This window comes from Physella acuta, unplaced genomic scaffold, assembly GCF_028476545.2.
Source record: "Physella acuta isolate Inbredline_101_S28 unplaced genomic scaffold, ASM2847654v3 ptg000151l, whole genome shotgun sequence".
Lineage (NCBI taxonomy): Eukaryota > Metazoa > Mollusca > Gastropoda > Physidae > Physella > Physella acuta.
Window position 1 is genome coordinate 78,579 of NW_026731670.1, and position 18,151 is coordinate 96,729.

At 28.1% G+C, this 18,151-nt stretch overlaps 2 protein-coding genes across 2 annotated transcripts in view; both read right to left on the reverse strand.

Annotated features, from left to right (window-relative positions):
* LOC131935671 (fibrillin-2-like) overlaps nt 1-10,059 on the reverse strand; it is a 46,276-nt gene extending 36,217 nt beyond the window's left edge. The window contains exons 1-3 of the mRNA XM_059292190.1: nt 9,884-10,059; nt 9,653-9,766; nt 9,066-9,185 (exon numbers count right to left, since the gene is read on the reverse strand). Coding sequence (XP_059148173.1) covers nt 9,066-9,185; nt 9,653-9,766; nt 9,884-9,959 — 310 coding nt within the window. The 5' untranslated portion in view covers nt 9,960-10,059. The remainder of the gene's footprint in view (nt 1-9,065; nt 9,186-9,652; nt 9,767-9,883) is intronic.
* Nucleotides 9,986-17,500, reverse strand: LOC131935652 (mucin-like protein). Its single transcript, XM_059292171.1, has 17 exons — nt 17,351-17,500; nt 17,095-17,256; nt 16,045-16,203; nt 15,635-15,821; nt 15,103-15,201; nt 14,471-14,616; nt 13,981-14,206; nt 13,683-13,816; nt 13,438-13,561; nt 13,004-13,132; nt 12,498-12,692; nt 12,010-12,261; nt 11,617-11,845; nt 11,180-11,346; nt 10,852-11,013; nt 10,308-10,420; nt 9,986-10,012 (listed from the first exon to the last, which is right to left on the reverse strand). Exons 1-17 carry the CDS (start codon nt 17,498-17,500, stop codon nt 9,986-9,988), a joined length of 2,661 nt encoding a protein of 886 aa, XP_059148154.1.
* Nucleotides 17,501-18,151: the final 651 nt, after the last annotated feature.

An 18,151-nucleotide genomic window follows, 5' to 3' on the forward strand; every position in this document is an offset into this window, starting at 1 on the left:
CCTTAACCATCGACTTAAACCCCCTCAACATAAACCCCGGCGATATAAATTCCCTGGGAAAAAAAAACAGCAATCGAGGTTTATATTAGGAAAAACCAAAAATATGACGCCAACCAAAATTAATAATTAATAATAAAAACAAAACAAATATTAGAAAAAAACAGTGTTTTATTATAACTTTAAAAAGAGAAATTGTACGCGATGCCTCTCAAATACTCAATAATAGTGGGCTTATTAAAACTTTTAACAGCAGTTCAAATTCGAGCGCTGCTATCAATAATTTTTTTTCTGTTTTGGTAACCAGTGACCCGAATTCATCTGTGTACAATAAACCTCTTGGAGCGATTTTGCCTGTTTGATAAGGTCAATCATAATAGAAGTTATAAGATTTGTGGAGAAATAAATTTGATGTTATATTTATACCATGCTTCTGTGTGCCAAGGTGGATATTAATCAAGCTTCCGCCGGTGAATTTCTCACATCTTTTGTTTTGTTAAAAATGCGTTGCTTTGATCCGCACGGCTCCAACAGATGGATGACCGATATCTAAGGTGTTGTCGATGCCCGATTTTCGATCAAATGCAGCTAAGGTCACTCCTTGACGTTCTAATAGCATCCTTTTATGCAGAAACTCTTTTGTTAGTCGTTAAAAATTACATTACTTTAATTATTTTTTTTTGTTCTAATCATCGTTATTATTTCCTTATATAAACCTCAGTAGGGGGTTTATATCCAGGGTTTTTTTTTTTACCAGGGAGCAAATATCCCATTGCAACCACACATTATTGTCTTTAAACCCTAAATGAATCCCTGTTTTTTGCCCCTAACTCCCGCCCAATAAATATTTATGACGTCCATGCGGGATAAGGGTTTTAAGTGAGAGTACCAATAAAAACGTTACATTACAGTACAAAATACAATGGCACATCGAAATCTTCAACACAACAAATAAAGAAAAAAAAAGGTTTTAGTTGGAATAATATTTGCGTGTGCTTTATTTTAAAATAGCAGCGTACGTGATGATAAATGACACATACAAAGGTGAATGATATTTTAACTAGATAATTGCTTAGCATTAAATAAAGTAATGTATTTATTGGTCCACAGAAGTGGAAGATAAATTATAAATAATTTAATACGGTATGCATTAAATTTGAAATATAATTAATAAAAATAAACACAACGATGTTTTAGAAATTTTTCATTATAATCCAATAATTTGTATTTTAAAACACGATGTAATTCATTATACTATGTATGGCTTCATTTGTAATAATAAATGAATACACATAAACTGCAAAACAGTATAGAGAAAAACAAAACACAAATCTCATACACCATTTACCAAATTAGCTAGCATTCAACTATTCTGCTGAAATTAATAACAATATTAAAAAACAATTTAAGCTAAAACACATCGAAATGGAAATAATTCTGGAGGAAATGTAGCATTTAGATTTAAACAAGTCCACAGTTTATTTTCTTTCATAATCATTTTCCTTAAACATTTTTAAATGGCATTGAATATTCCATCCTTTACAAATGTAGTTTCATAAATGATTAAACAGTAAAAACAAATCATTTCTAATATTTCAAAAATTATTATATACAATTAAACAGACATTACCTCAGGTAATAAATAATGCAAATTTTAAGAAAATATTGTTTTTTTAAATCTGCATTTAAGAAAATCATAAATTCAGGTAGAATATAAAAACTTTGATACTATGGTATGTGACTCATTTCTTAATTGCATGTAAAAAAATGTTGAAAGTAAAATATATATATATATATATATATATATATATATATATATATATATATATATATATATATATATATATAAAGCAATGTATGTGTGTTTGTCTTTTATGCATTACTACACCTCTCATCACATCACCGTGAAACTTTGAGAAGTTGTTGAGAATAATTCTGGGGAGGTTTCTGCGAAAAAAAAAAAATTCAAATTCGCAGGGGTGGCGCCCCGGCAGGGCGCAATTTGTTTTTTCTCTATATTATTATACGGTGTATAAAAATAATAAAAATGAGTTGCAGTGTGTTCTCCCTCATTATTTCGGTACACTCAATGTTTTCATGCTGTAGTGTAGGTAAACCCATGTCAAATATTTATGATCCAAGCGCAGGCATTGTTTACATTTAAATAAATCAGTTTTAGAAAACAAGGTCACACGTCTAAGAACATATGATTGGTAACGCATTGGTAAAATCCTTCTAATATATTTCGTCAGACTTTTTTCTATCACCGCTAGCAACGCGCGGTCGACGGGTATGCTAGTATATATATATATATATATATATATATATATATATATATATATATATATATATATATATATATATATATATATATATATATATATACAATTTTAACTATTTGTTATAAATGATAGTATAATGTTTTTAAAATAAGATTTCATAATAAGAACTATGAAAGTTTTATGTATTACTGATAGAAAATGGTAGAAGTAATGTTAAAAGTTATTCAATTAGACTCCACGTATTATAAGATATTGCTACCTAAGTCATAGTTACAGTGACAGTTTTTGACAACTTTTAAAACAAAATTTGATGCAGCATATTTTTCTGAGAAAAAAAGCAATTCTTAGTTTATTTAGAACTTTAAGGAGATTTGTTTTTGGTTACATTTTTATTATATATTTTAAATAATGTTTATTAATTTAAAACTGGTTAACAATTTTTAATATTAGCATTTAAACACACACCTGAAACTAAATAATAGTGCTTAAAATATACCAGCCTTTTCGATTTACCTTGGTAAGCTTCTTAGAGAGTTCGGTTATTTAAATGGATTTAGTTGTAGTTGTCATTGGTTTGGTTGTAATTGTTGGTCTGGTTGTAGCTGTAGTTGATTTAGCTGAAGTTGTTGTCCATATAGCTTTTATTGGTGTAGTTGAAGTAGTGGTTTGTTTTGTTGTGGTTGCTGTAGTTTTAGTTGTAAATGCTGTTGCTTTTATTGTGGTTGTTGTTGGTTTGGTTGTAGTTGTGTTTGGTTTGGCTAAATTTGTTGTCGATTTAGTTGTCATTGTAGATGGTTTTATTGTTGTTGTAGTTGATTTCATTGTAGTTGTTGTTGGTTTGGTTGTAGTTGGTGTGGTTGTAGTTGTTGTTAGTTTATTTATTGTTGTACTTGGTTTTGTTGTGGTTGTAGTTGGTTTGACTGTAGTTGTTGGTGGTTTCATTGTAGTTGTTGTTGTTTTGGTTGTAGTTGTTGTTGGTTTTGTTGTAGTTGGTATTGCTGTAATTGGTTTTGTTGTGGTTGTAGTTGGTTTGACTGTAGTTGTTGTTGCCTTCATTGTAGTTGTTGTTGCCTTCATTGTAGTTGTTGTTGGCTTGGTTGTAGTTGGTATGGTTGTAGTTGTTGTTAGTTTAGTAGTTGTTGTAGTTGGAATTGTAGTAGCTGGTTTTCTTGTGGTTGTAGATGCTTTGACTGAAGTTGTTGTTTGTTTTGTTGTAGTTGTTGTTTTGGTTGTAGTTGGTATGATTGTAGTTGTTGTTAGTTTAGTTGTTGTTGTTGTGTTTGGTTTGGCTAAAGTTGTTGTCGATTTAGTTGACATGGTAGTTGGTTTTATTGTTGTTGGAGTTGATTTCATTGTAGTTGTTTTTGGTTTGGTTGTAGTTGGTGTGGGTGTATTTGTTGTTAGTTTAGTTATTGTTGTAGTTGGTTTTGTTGTGGTTGTAGTTGGTTTGACTGTAGTTGTTGGTGGTTTCATTGTAGTTGTTGTTGTAGTTGGTATTGTTGTAGTTGGTTTTGTTGTGGTTGTAGTTGGTTTGACTGTAGTTGTTGTTGGCTTCATTGTAGTTGTTGTTGGTTTGGTTGTAGTTGGTATGGTTGTAATTGTTGTTAGGTTAGTAGTTGTTGTAGTTGGAATTGTAGTAGTTGGTTTTGTTGTGGTTGTAGTTGGTTTGACTAATGATGTTGTTTGTTTTGTTGTAGTTGTTGTTTTGGTTGTAGTTGGTATGATTGTAGTTGTTGTTAGTTTAGTTGCAGTTGTGTTTGGTTTGGCTAAAGTTGTTGTTGATTTAGTTGTCATTGTAGTTGGTTTTATTGTTGTTGTAGTTGATTTCATTGTAGTTGTTGTTGGTTTGGTTGTAGTTGGTGTGGTTGTAGTTGTTGTTAGTTTAGTTCTTGTTGTAGTTGGTTTTGTTATGGTTGTAGTTGGTTTGACTGTAGTTGTTGGTGGTTTCATTGTAGTTGTTTTTGTAGTTGGTATTTTTGAAGATGGTTTTGTTGTGGTTGTAGTTTGTTTGAGTGTACTTGTTGTTGGTTTTGTTGTAGTTGGTATGGTTGTAGTAGTTGTTAGTTTAGTTGCTGTTGTTGTTGGTATTGTTGTAGTTGGTTTTGTTGTAGTTGATATGGTTAAAGTTGTTGTTAGTTTAGTTGCTGTTATAGTTTGAATTGTTGTAGTTGGTTTTGTTGTGGTTGTAAGTGCTTTTACTGTAGTTGTTGTTGGTTTTGTTGTAGTTGTTGTTGGTTTTGTTGTAGTTGGTTTGGTTGGAGTTGTTAGTTTAGTTGCTGTTGTACTTGGTATTGCTGTTGATGGTTTTGTTGTGGTTTTAGTTGATTTTACTGTAGTTGTTGTTGGTTTAGTTGTAGATGTTGTTTTGGATGTAGTTGGTATGGTTGTAGTTGTTGTTAGTTTACTTGTTGTTGTAGCTGTAGTTGGTACTGTTGTAGATGATTTTTTAGTTGCGATTGTACTTGGTTTGAATGAAGTTGTTGTTGGTTTTATTGTAGATGTTGTTAGTTTAGTTGCTGTTGTAGTTGGTATTGTTGTGGTTGTAGTTGGTTTGACTGCAGTTGTTGTTGGTTTCATTGTAGTTGTTGTTGCTTTCATTGTAGTTGGTATGGTCGTAGTTGTTGTTAGTTTAGTTGCTATTGCAGTTGTTATTGTTGTAGCTGATTTTGTTGTGGTTGTAGTTGGTTTGACTGTAGTTGGTGGTGATTTCATTGTAGTTGTTATTGGTTTGGTTGTAGTTGGTGTGGTTGGAGTTGTTGTTTGTTTTATTGTAGATGTTGTTTTGGTTGTAGTTGGTATGAATGTAGTTATTGTTAGTTTAGTTGCTGTTGTAGTTGGTATTGTTGTAGTTGGTTTTGTTGTGGTTGTAGTTGTAATTGGTTTAGATGTACTTGATGTTGTTGTAGTTGTTGTTTGTGGTATAGTTGTGGTGGTTAACATTATGGTTGTGGTACTAGTTGGTTTGGTGGTACTTGTTGTCTGTGGACTTGTAGTTTGCTGAGTTGTAATTGTTTGTTGTACTGAAGCTGTTGTTGTATTTGTTGTGGTTGTCTGCATTGTTACCGTTGTCTTGCCTGTAATACTGTGGTTGACAAAAAAAAAGTTACGTAGTGAGAAAGCAATAATAATAATTATGCTATTAGCATGTAAAAAACTAGTCAACAAAGAAGCACTTAAAGTGTAATATATATATATATATACATATATATTTATATATATATATATATATATATATATATATATATATATATATATATATATATATATATATATATATATATATATATGTATATATATATGTATATATGTATATATATATATATGTATATATGTAAATAAATATATATATATATGTATATATATATATATATATGTATATATATGTATATGTGTATAATAATATGTATATATATATATATATATATATATATATATATATATATATATATATATATATATATATGTATATATGTATGTATAGTAGATTATTATTGGAAAAAAGGTCATTTTAGTTTAGTCAATTTTAGTTAGTCAATTTCATATCATGCATTAATCTACCGTTTGAATATGCTGCAGCATTTTGGCTGTTTTTAGCATACATGACTTAGTGTCAGATTTATTGTTGATGATTACTTTGATAAGTTTTATCAGTGACGTTTTTTGAGACTATTTAACCTAGGCATATTGTCACGGTTGGCGTTGTCTTTTAGGTCAGTTAAGTCCAAGCTAATTTTAATTCACTACCTGAAATCTAGTATTGGAGTTTGATCAAACAAATTTACATTTTTTTAAAAATAATTTAAATTCAATAAATAATATAATAGACAATACTCACATTAGGCATTCCACATACTCTTGATAGTTTTTAATGTAATTGATACACTCATTCCTTGATGTATTTGTCGTTGCTGTTATGGTTTAATTTATAAAACAAAAGGTGTTAAAATTTGTTTATGATTAGAATTGTTCACAATAGTAACTAACATATTATTTTGGACTTGTTCAATCATTTGTATCTGCATGTTTGTGTCTGCACATTAACTAAATGTTATTTTGTTAATAGATATGTTAAGAAAATGTTTTGCTAGTAGTAACATAAAGGTGTTGATAAAACACTTAAAGCCCTCATTTAAATATGCTAAATTCATATTTATATATATATATATATAACTGAAATAATTGAAAATTTACAGATAGAAATAGAGACTAGCTCACCAATGCATTCAAAATTATTAGTGCTAAGTAGAAAGCCAATGTTACAAAAACACTGGGCTGTTCCATTAATAACTGTACATCCATGGCTGCAGCTTAAATTAGAATTGATGCATGGATCCACTGCTAAAAAATATAAAATTTATATTTGTAAAAAAATATCATATAGTGAGTAAATTTCTAGTCTTAAATGTAATGCTCAAAGATTTGAATAATATTTTGACCTAAATTCTAAATATTTCAGATTCATTGACTATTAGTCTCTAGTTTGATTTATAAAAATTGTCAAATTAAACAATAATAATTAATGACTAGATTGACTTTAGTTTTATCCTAAAATTGTAAACCTTTCTATTCAGTAACTTTAATATAGATGCATAATGTGAGACATAATTGGTACTATACTATTTAATTAATAATCATTATATTTTTAAAAAAATACATTATTAAGAATATTAAATTTAATTTTATCAAAACTATTCTTTATGTTATTTTAATTACAGTGGTACCTTAATATACTGTAAAACTGATTATATACAATGTAAATGCACTTTTTAAAACAATTTTATTTCTTTGCATTTTCTTTAATTATGATTTTTTTTAATTGATCATTTATAAACACAATTTTAAAATAAAAAAAAACACTTTAAAACAACTTGCATGAAGGGGATGGGGGGAGGGGGTAATAGATTAAAAAAATTTCAATTAATTATAATAGACAAAACGGCGCTTATCTTTGAGTTAATTGACATATGAGCAAGGTTAAGAAATGAATTCCTATCTCAAAGTATCACTGTATTTATAAATTGAATTTTTAAAATTACCATCTTTTTCACATGTCTTTCTGTCATCCTTTAATCTATAACCAGGATAACAACCACAGTAGCTACTCCCTGGAACATTCAAACAAATCTGCTCACAGCCAGATTGGCCATTATTACATTCGTTGATATCTGCAGGCATAAAATAAATACAACATTTATGTATTCATGAAATTAATTTTTTCGATTTGATGTATCAAAAATTTAGGACAATGTTTAAGTTAAATTTATAATATTCGAACTTAACACTTTACTTATATTTAACAATAAAGTCTGCATTGTTTTTAGATATTACCATTACATGTCCCATTTGATAGCTTGGTAAAACCATTAAAGCAATCACAAATGTAGTAGCCTGGCATATCAATGCAGTTTTGTGAACACTTGTTTAGTAATATGTTGTTGCATTCATTCACGTCTGAAAAAACAATTAAGCTATAGGTCTATACAAAAACTTAAGAATAAATCATAAAATGTTCATAAAATAATGTATAAGATAAAAATTAGAAATAAGCATTAATACATTTTAAAGTAAATAATTGTTAATTATTCCTCATAAGAAATGACATCTTGTCAATTGGATTAATATATGTATTTGCTTTAATATGTTAAATTGAGATAATTATATCACAAATTGAATTTACAGAAAATATGACAAAAACAGATAATTGTTAACCTTTTAAATTTGTAAAACTTGTCAATGCTTTTGGTATTTAATGGTAACCGAAAATTGTATTTCATAATTTAAAAAAATTTAAAAATCAATGATAATATTAAAATTAACTACCAAAATTATAATGAATTGTTTTGTGAAACACCCTCCCACCTTAGAAAATAGCACATTAAGCTAAGCTTAAAAGTCTAAATAAACAAATTCTCAGATATTGCAATTACACATAATAGACCTGCATTGTAAAATATTCAGCTAATATTTACTGTCAGTCCATATTCGTATGATACATATAATCTAAAAAAACTGCCAATTTGCTTATATCTAACTTAGAAAATAATTCTTACCAATAAAAATCCATTAGATTTGGCAATTATCCTATTACAGACATGTATAGTAAAATATTCATTAAATATGTATTGCAGTACGAGTGTTTTGTTTAAAAACATGCACTAAAAATCAGGCTAAAATTGTACATTTAATTAACTTAGCAAATATATCTTACTGATGCAAGTCCCATTCATATCTTCAAATCCTGTAGGACAGTCACATGTGTAGGATCCGTGTGTGTTTGTACAGTAGTGATCAGCTGGACAAATGTCTGGAGTTTCTACACACTCATTAACATCAATGTCACAGTTTGTTCCCTTCCAATTGTCTTGACAGATACAGCCCTTGATACTGTCACATCGTACAGCATGGCCCTTACATTCACATTGTGAGGCACAGTTTAACCCATACATATTATCAGGGCAGGCTATTAGAAAAACAAATAAAACAAATGTAACTTTAGGACATGCACTGTTGTGAGTGTTAAGATTCTGGAGCCTAGTTAAGTTCAAGCTATGAAAATACTGAAGAAATAGAATTGGTAAAAAGATATTCATAAAACTATTTGTTTAGCTTTTGTTTCTAAAAAGAAATTATATTGTGCAATATATTTAAAATCCTTTATTGAAATGTAATTTAAATTCATGTTATTGTTTGTATTTATTTAAAAACTAATGAAAAATAAAATTTACTAATTTTTTTTCAAGAGATTCTAGTAGTAGGCCTACTAATTGTGAATGTTTTTAAACTTACAATCACACTTGTGAGCATCTTTGCTGTTTATCTTGTAACCAGGATGACAACTACAGGTAAAGCTTCCAACACTGTTACTACAGTTCTGTGCACAAATATTTTCCTTGCATTCATCAACATCTGAAGAAACAAAAATCTTTGCATTATTTTTTAATAAACAAAATATTTAATATACTAAATGATATAGTAGATTTTAAGAAGTATAAATAACAAAACTACACCTAGTTTTGACTATTTTTGTCTTCCTTGCCTCCACAACTGTTGGCTTCAATTTCCCCTAGTATTCTAACTAGATCAACCCTCCCCATCATTCACGCAAGTTCTATTATATGTACATAAATTAAAGCTAATATTTATTCACTAACTGACTATTCTTAAAATTGACTTACTTAAAACTACTTGTAATATAAATGACCATTAGCAAATTAACTCTTTACAAATGTTTAAAATGACATAACCGTTAATAAATTGAATTTCGCTTTCTTTGAAAGTTGATTTATTTAACATTGAGTAAAATAACAAACAAAAAAAAAACAATAAAAAAACATAAAATCTGACTATATTACTGTTTAACTAATTTTAATTACCTTCACAGTGGATGCCATCTTGTGTAAGATTATATCCGCGTTTACAAAAACAGCCTTGAGTGTCATTGCAGCCATACTCACATGTTTTATTTAGTGATTTACACTGATTTTTATCTTTAAAACATAATTAATTGAAGATTTAAAATGTAACCATTCACATTTGTTTTTATTATTTTAATCAGTAAATAATACCAAACTTGAGAATGAAATGAGTTATCAAAATATCATCACCTGTTTTTATTTCAACACATGAATTATTTGCACGTTTATAACCAGAAAAACATGAACAATTAAATTTCCCTGGCATGTTGATACATATTTGATCACAGTTGTCTAACTTGTTAGCACACTCATCAATGTCTAAAAGTAAACAAAATTGTACAATGCATATTAGAGCAAGAATAAATTATATCAAATCCTGAATTACAATGTAAGGAATACTATTGAATTTTAGATCTGAATTGTTCATAGGTTAATACTAAAATGTTTACACTAAATATCAGCGTAGATAATTAATGTTACCCTATTATGTATTAATACATAGTTGTTAGTTGCTCTTTGTAAATAATAGATTTGTAGTGTGTTCTTATTGCAAGACAGCTATTTCATACCTAAATAGAAGTGGATTTCAAAACTATAAAAACTACTTACCTACACAAGTGTTGTTAATGTTTTGGTAACCTTTAGGACAGTGGCATACAAAGCTACCAAATGTATTTTCACAGTCAGCAAAAGAATCACATGGTGATGTTTTACATTCATCAAAGTCTGTTAATATAATATTTTTTAAAACAGACTTAATAAATACTAAATTTAACAATTATCATAAACAGTACATGTTATACAATTATTAAAGAACTTGTTTATTTTACATTACTAAACATGTTTATTCTAAATAATTTAAACTTCAATTTTAATTATTTTATTTATTTGATAAATATTGGTTATGATGCTTGTAGAAGGGAAAAGATAGGCATTCTGTTAAGTAATCTTTGCAGTTTATTTTCTGCTAGAATCATTCAAAAAGTCCACATTTTTGGAAGTTACTTATTCAAACACTTGGTAGCTCTTGTAAATATAGAATAAAAAGTTACTATTTGTTATTAATTTTTTTTACACTGATTTATATTATATTACACTTATACTAATAATGTACTTCTATAATTCATAAACAAAAACAATTTATAAGAAAATCATACCTTCACACTTGGTTTGAGCAATGCTAAGATTAAATCCAACAGGGCATTTTACACAGTTATAAAATATCCCATTTTCCTGTTCTAAATTATTTGTATTATTTACACATCCTAATGGGCAAGGATTCGAATCACAGCCATCACTAACTTCTTCACAATCAGCTCCTAGTAAAAGTTAATATAATTTAAGAAAAATCTAGTCTTAAACTACATTTTTTAAAGTAAATGCTTTTTACATTATTACATATTTAAACATTATTTTTAAAGATAAAAAAAAAGTAAAAATAGTTTTGAATTGAATTGAAAAAAATTGTATGAATCATCAACATGCCTGCATGGCCAGAGTTACAGTTGCAGGTTGCATATGAGAAATAAGGAGATGTGGTAGGTCTGGTAACAGAAAAGTTACATGATCCTTGATTACTGCAACCAGTACAGAGAGTAAGAGACAATGGTATAACTTCGGATTGTAAGTTTTTATCATCAACAGCTGTTAATCTGTGGTATAAAATAGAACATATTTTATTACCAATTTTTAAAAAAATGTTGTGTTATCATACTGCAATAATTTAAATTGAATATATTTAATATGAATGTTATAATGAGAAAACAATTTGTAAGAATAATTATGTAAAATTGCTTTTTTAAAAAGAATTTAGTAATAGATCACCCTATGGAAAAATATAATTGAAATTCATTTTAAAAAATATTGCAAGTGGATATTTTTTTCAATATGTATATAGATTCAAACTAAGAAAACCAACATACCCTATTGTTACTGGAATAAGATCTGTTACTATAAATCTAAAGCTGGATGTTGCATTATGTATTGCAGTGCTTTGCTCATGCTGTATTTCAGTATAATTTACATTTGTTAACACTATAAAGTGTGTTATGTTTCCATCAATATCAAAGCCACTGGCATTAAGGTAAAAAGGTTTATTTCTATATACTTCAAAATATGTTTGGTTTAATTTAATAAGTGGTCCTTGATTTGCTGTAAACAAAAAAAAATTAAATACAAGGGTAATTTCTTAAAACAATATAGAAGTATTTATTTTATTAGAGATAAAACTATAAAAACCAAATATCTAAACAGAAGCAATCAAAGTTATTTCATTGTAATATTATATGAAAAACTATGAAAAACAATATATTTACCAATATTGATGAAGTCCATTATAAACTGATCTGCTACTGTTAATGAATGTTTTGCTAAACTTTCATTTAAAGTTGCAATGTAATCGTATATACAGGGTATTTTAAATGTTCCATTACATAGTGTGTTGAAATAATTTATTATTGTCTTATCTAGGTCATCATAAAATAAAGGCTTGTTATTTGGATAAGAAAAAGTTGATGTGTTTTGTCCATAGGCATACTGGAATAAACTTTCTGATTGGGTTATTGCCCCTGAAACAGAAATCATTTAATAATCTGAATTTCATATATAAATATATATATATATATATATATATATATATATATATATATATATATATATATATATATATATATATATATATATATATATATATATATATATTTGTGTGTGTGCATAGATATAGTAGCCATTAAACATAACTGTCAAATAAAAAAGATATTTATTATAGTGATAAATATCAGTATTTATTTGAAAAGCATCTCACAACTCTGGACAAATTGGAAAATTTGTCTCTCGGATGACTCATCAAAGAGCTTTGAACCATTTTGAAAGAAAAATTCATCTGTTTTGATTCCATTAAAGTTGCCCAAAAGTCCTCTTGTCATATTCTGGTATTTTTTATCCAAGCTTACAGAAACTTCAAGAAAACCATATATGAGTGAAACTGTAGCTCCAACACCTAATAAGAATAATAACAATGTATCAATGTTTAATTTCGCAAATCACAAAATGTACTTAAGTATGTGTTACATGTTTTGTTTAATACAATAAAAAATATGTTCTTGTACATGTTATATATATATATATATAGGTATATATATATATATATATATATATATATATATATATATATATATATATATATATATATATATATATATATATATATATATATGTATATATATAGGCCTATATATTTATTTATTTATTTTATATTTATTTATTTATTTACAAGGGGTTCCATGCAGGTGTTTAGTTACTAAAACTTACTTTCTCGAAAAGAAACTGTTAACGACCCATTTTGTTTTCTAATCACCATTCCATTTTCCATAGCAAAGAACTCATGTTCATTTTGAAATTGTGCTGAATAATCTTGTTTGTTTCCATATATAATCATCACTGAAATAAATAGTTATAGTTATTTATTTTGAAGATTCTACATAAAAGAATTTGTTTTTTAAAATACTATTTATTCTACTCAATATGATTTTTAATAGAATTTTTTTTTAAGTTGTCACTTGCATAAAACTTTTAGGTTTTTCTTTAACAGAAATCCTGAATGAGTAAGCCAGCTTTCAAACTATTTAAACTTTTTAGTACCATTAAAATTTTTTTTTTAAAAATGCATAGTTTTAAAATTAGAATAAAAAACTAAATTATTATGTCTTTAAAAAATGGAAATGTTGTTTGCAAAAAAGACATACTTTTATGGCTAGGACTAACTTCCACTGTTAATGTGTTTTCATCTCCACTTTTAAATACAAAACCACACCAAACTGCAGCTCTTGTTTTTGTTCCATTGCTGTTGAATGCAGCACAGGTTCGACCCTTTATTTTAAAAATAAAAAAAAAATAAATAAAAAAAAAAGAAAGTTGCAGGCTTTATTATTCAACGTTTAATACAAGATTTTAAGTTAGCATTATAAAATTGCAAAGACTGTTGGATTACCTGCATTATAAAATTGATTTCAGCTTTGTCCATTGCTATGCCATTCACCTCCAATATTTTATATTCTCCAAGACCATTGAATATATAAAATCGCTCATCAAAAGTAATAATGTGTGGATCGCCAAACAAAAACGCTTAAAGAAGAATTTTTTAATAGTATTTAAAACATCCAGCAATAGAGTAAAAATTTAATAAGGAATTATTAATATATTTTAGCTAGATTATTATTCATGAAAATTTTTTATTTAGAATTCATAGTCTATTTTTTAAAGTAATGATAATATATTAAAGGCTTTACCTCTAGACCAACTGCTTGCAGTACATTGCACATTTGGTCTTAACACATAGTAGAGTTCGCACAAATTTGACTGATAACAGCACCAGTTTTTTGGTTCAATATCATTTAGTTGGTGATCTTTAGAATTGTGTATTAGAGAATTGAAAGCATTGAAGCGTTGAAGGCTGCCAGCTTGAGGCATTCTGGTTTCAAGACTGAAACTCCCATCTGTCCGGTAACAGCATCGCTAAAAAAAGGTCATATGATTTGAGATTATGCCCATTAATGTAATTTTTACCTTTTTTGTTATATTATATTATAATTTGTTTAAAATAAACTCTTGCAATACATTCTCTTTCATGCTCTCCTCTTTCAATAAATAAGCTATATATGGCTTGCTATATTTTTATGAGTACTGATACACATACACCTTACATGAAGATGTTAGTGTGTATAAGTTATGTCAATAAATAAAAACAAACAGAAACTATACTATAAAAGCAATGCTTACTCTTCCATATTCACCATAGTATGGTAATAAATCAAAACAGTGACTTTCATTCTGGATAAGACTGTATGACACCCAAAGAGGGCTATTTATAGCCACCAATTCATTACAAGGACAAGCTGGCATTTCTGACTTTTTTCTTTCAATTGCTACAAAATGCAGAAAAATGATGTCAATATCAAATTTAAAAATACATTATATTTTATTCAAGTTGCATCAAGGGGGTGAGCAATGGAAAAAGAACTTAATTATTAAACCCTTATTTATTTATATGTGTGTACCTATGTGTATCTATGTTAGGGTACTTAAAGGAAAATATTTGTATTCATAAGACTCTTCAGAAAGCATTACTGCAATTGCAGTTGCAGCCATCTTGTAAAAAAACCTGCTTGGAAGACTCAAGTTATAAAAATGCTGTCATATACATTGATCATATAATCATTGATCCTTGTTTCACTAACTCAAACAGAGTAAGCTGGCTACTTATTAAACAAGAAACTCTAGAAATAGTTTTTTTTCTGAATTTTTTAAATGTGATATGGTAATGTGCCATTAAAATTTAAGCTATAATTATTTACTGGTATTTCACTATACAACATTTTGAAAATAAAAAAAAAATCTCTAATGACACTTACCAAAATATTCAGCAAGTGGACTAGTTTGGTACCATGATCTACACATCATTTTATAGTTTACTTTTTCACCAACTTTAAAAAACCACTGACCAGGTGATCCTATCAATTGAAAGATGTTTAAATATTCAAATTTTGAAAGTATGCACATATTTTTTTCATTGGTTAATCTTATAAATACACAAAATGAAACAATGTGGCCTAGGTTTCTTAAAGGAATACAATGTAATAGTAAATAGTACCATAACATTTTTCAATATAGGCCTACTTAATTTTACTTTTGAGAATATACAAATACATAATTTTATAGGTTACATTGCTTGTTGATTTTTAATTGTCAACAAAGTTGTTGGTCAACTGAGAGATACAAAACTCAAAATAGCGAAGCAGTGGTTTCGTTATTTTATGAGCCTGGAAAGTGGTAAACTGTGAAGAAGTAACTAATTTAATGGAGGGTTTTCAGAGTTTTTGCGTTTCACATTTTATCAACACCTTAATAACAATTCATAAACTTAGAACATTTATTTTAACGTACCTGTATTACCCAGAACTCGGTCGAACATATAATACGCTGATGTGGATGTGTCGAGGTTGAACTTGCCCCACCCAATTTCAACACTCCTTGCTGACAATGATTTGAATTGCATAGCTGCTTGCATGTACAGATACATTGCATAGGTTGTGTAGCCATCGTTTATAATGACACACTGGAATGACACACGCTGAAAAAAAATTTATAAATTTTTTTAGGCATTGTAAAATACTTTTATTGTTCTCTACTATGTTTGATATAGGGAAGGTACATTGCAGGCTTGTAGCACACAAATATCACATTTTGTTTCCAGTTTCAATCATTGTTTTTATGACAATGTCATAGACCAGAATCCTCAAAAGTATATACTCAATAAACTAAAAAATAATACTTAAATTTTTAACGATTATTACCTCATTTGAGTTATTTCCAGGGGCAGGTACGTTAACCCACGTGATTACAATAACTGTAGTTGCATTGTAGGATGAGGCGTTAACCAAATATCTAACGACATCAATGTTAGCCTGTTCACATACTTTAGAGGAGGATGTTTCCAGACTACAATTGAAAACCTAAATGGAATTATTTGAAAGTAATTTTTAGCATCACACATTAACTGCTGTGTTTTTCAAAACTAATAGCTGTATAAAAAAATTGATGTAGAATATAACTGATATTTTTTTTTTTAAATTATACATGTTTAATCCTTTTCTTTAAATAATAGTTTTACAAATAAATGCACCTAGATATTTAATGAAAATTCCACTAAATTCTTGTATTTATTTATTAAAAATGAATATCACAAGAAATGCTATTGCTTTAATTTTTATTGATTATAAAAATAATATGTACTAATTCTAACTTCCATTGCCATATTACGCGTCTTTATCACTTTGCTTTATTTATATAGAAATATGTAAAGTTGCAATTTTTAGAAATGACCCTCTACACCACACTATTGAAAAATGTTTCATCTGACACAATGCTGTTTTTTACAAAACCCCAACGATATAGTCGATTTTATTATAGTGTAATCCTTTTCAGAAATATAGGGGCCTAAACGAAAAACATTAAAATTTTAGTCACTTTATTACTTTACCCATGTAGGCTACATATTGATCTACAATTCAAAATGTTACGTAAATTCTACTTTCGTACTGATTAGACCACTATTTTGTAATACTAGTTATTACAATATGAATATTTTTTTTAATCGATTATAATATTTGTAGTTATTAATAGAACACACGCGCACTGTGATTGTTTCCATTTTTCCCATATAGATCTAGGTAATGAAAAGTATTGAAAAAAGTGCCGAATACAATCTGTTGCAAAAAGTTAGCAGCACGACATTGTTCAGCTTTCTAACAAATTATTTTTATTCATAAATCTCCTGTCCTACGATTCCAAAATTGATGATAGGCAAATCAAACATAATGTATGAAAACTGAAAGAAAACATACATGATAATAAACCTGTCCCTCATCGCCATCTGTGAGCTCAAGGTCTGTCCAGTACGGAGCCAACAGAGGTCGAGGCTTTCCTTTTTTATCTAACACAGGCAGTCGTTGGGGCGTGAAGCTGGAGAACTCATCTCCAAAACTTATCAATCCATTCACGGAAATCTGTAAATTACGTGGTAGTGGACATAGTTTGCAAAGCTCACACACAACAAAAATACTTTTAACACTTTTTATTCAAAGTTTTGTGGAAACTTACCCATAGGTATTGATACAATGTATTACCAAATGGTATAAAATCTTCAATGTAAATCTTTACGGTGGCGAATTCCTTGTTTTTAGGTAATGTTCCATCCATTGACAAAACTCCATATGGATATGTTCCTAAAAAAAGAATACACCTCACCATCATATAATGAGATAGGAAAGTTTATTTAGAGTGTAAATAAACCCTACTAAATTGATGTTGTGTAACAATGATATTGAACAAGACTGGATGAAAATGTACTATACTCGTTTGTGATAGAGTATGAATATTTAAAAACTTTTTTTAGACTTTCTGTAGCAACCTAATTTAAAGTGTACTAATGATTATTACATTGTAAGCTATTTTAAATATTTTTACGATATCCATGTTTATGTGTAATGTTACACTTTCATTTGTCATAGTGTTCAAATTGTAATGTAGCTGATACGTTCAGAGTGTGTGTCACTGTGTTTATTTTTAACAATTTAAACCCGATGAACATATTTGAAACCAAAAGATTATTTTAAATATGAATTTAAAAACACATTTAAATGAATTATTGCAATGGCTATTTAGTAAGCTAACTAATAAACTAAGAAATGGCCAAGCTGAAAACATAATGTAAGATTGTGTATGAAGTGGATTGTAATGACTGACGAGAAGCCGCGTTGGTTGTTAACAGTCTTTATTATGTACAGACGCCATCATGCAAAGAGAGGGAGAAATGGCGAGAGAGAGCTATTTATAGATAACAACATGTAAGGGACATCACTCAAGATAACAATATAAATATAATACTAATACAGAGAGTGA

Bases quoted from the DNA above. Each gene is read 5' to 3' on its own strand.
- LOC131935652 (XM_059292171.1), bottom strand. From the start codon at position 17,500: ATGGTGAGGTGTATTCTTTTTTTAGGAACATATCCATATGGAGTTTTG. The intron at 17,257-17,350 runs GTAAGTTTCCAC...CGTAATTTACAG, and splicing joins CATTGTATCAATACCTATGG to ATTTCCGTGAATGGATTGAT. The intron at 14,207-14,470 runs GTAAGCATTGCT...ACCTTTTTTTAG, and splicing joins ACTATGGTGAATATGGAAGA to CGATGCTGTTACCGGACAGA.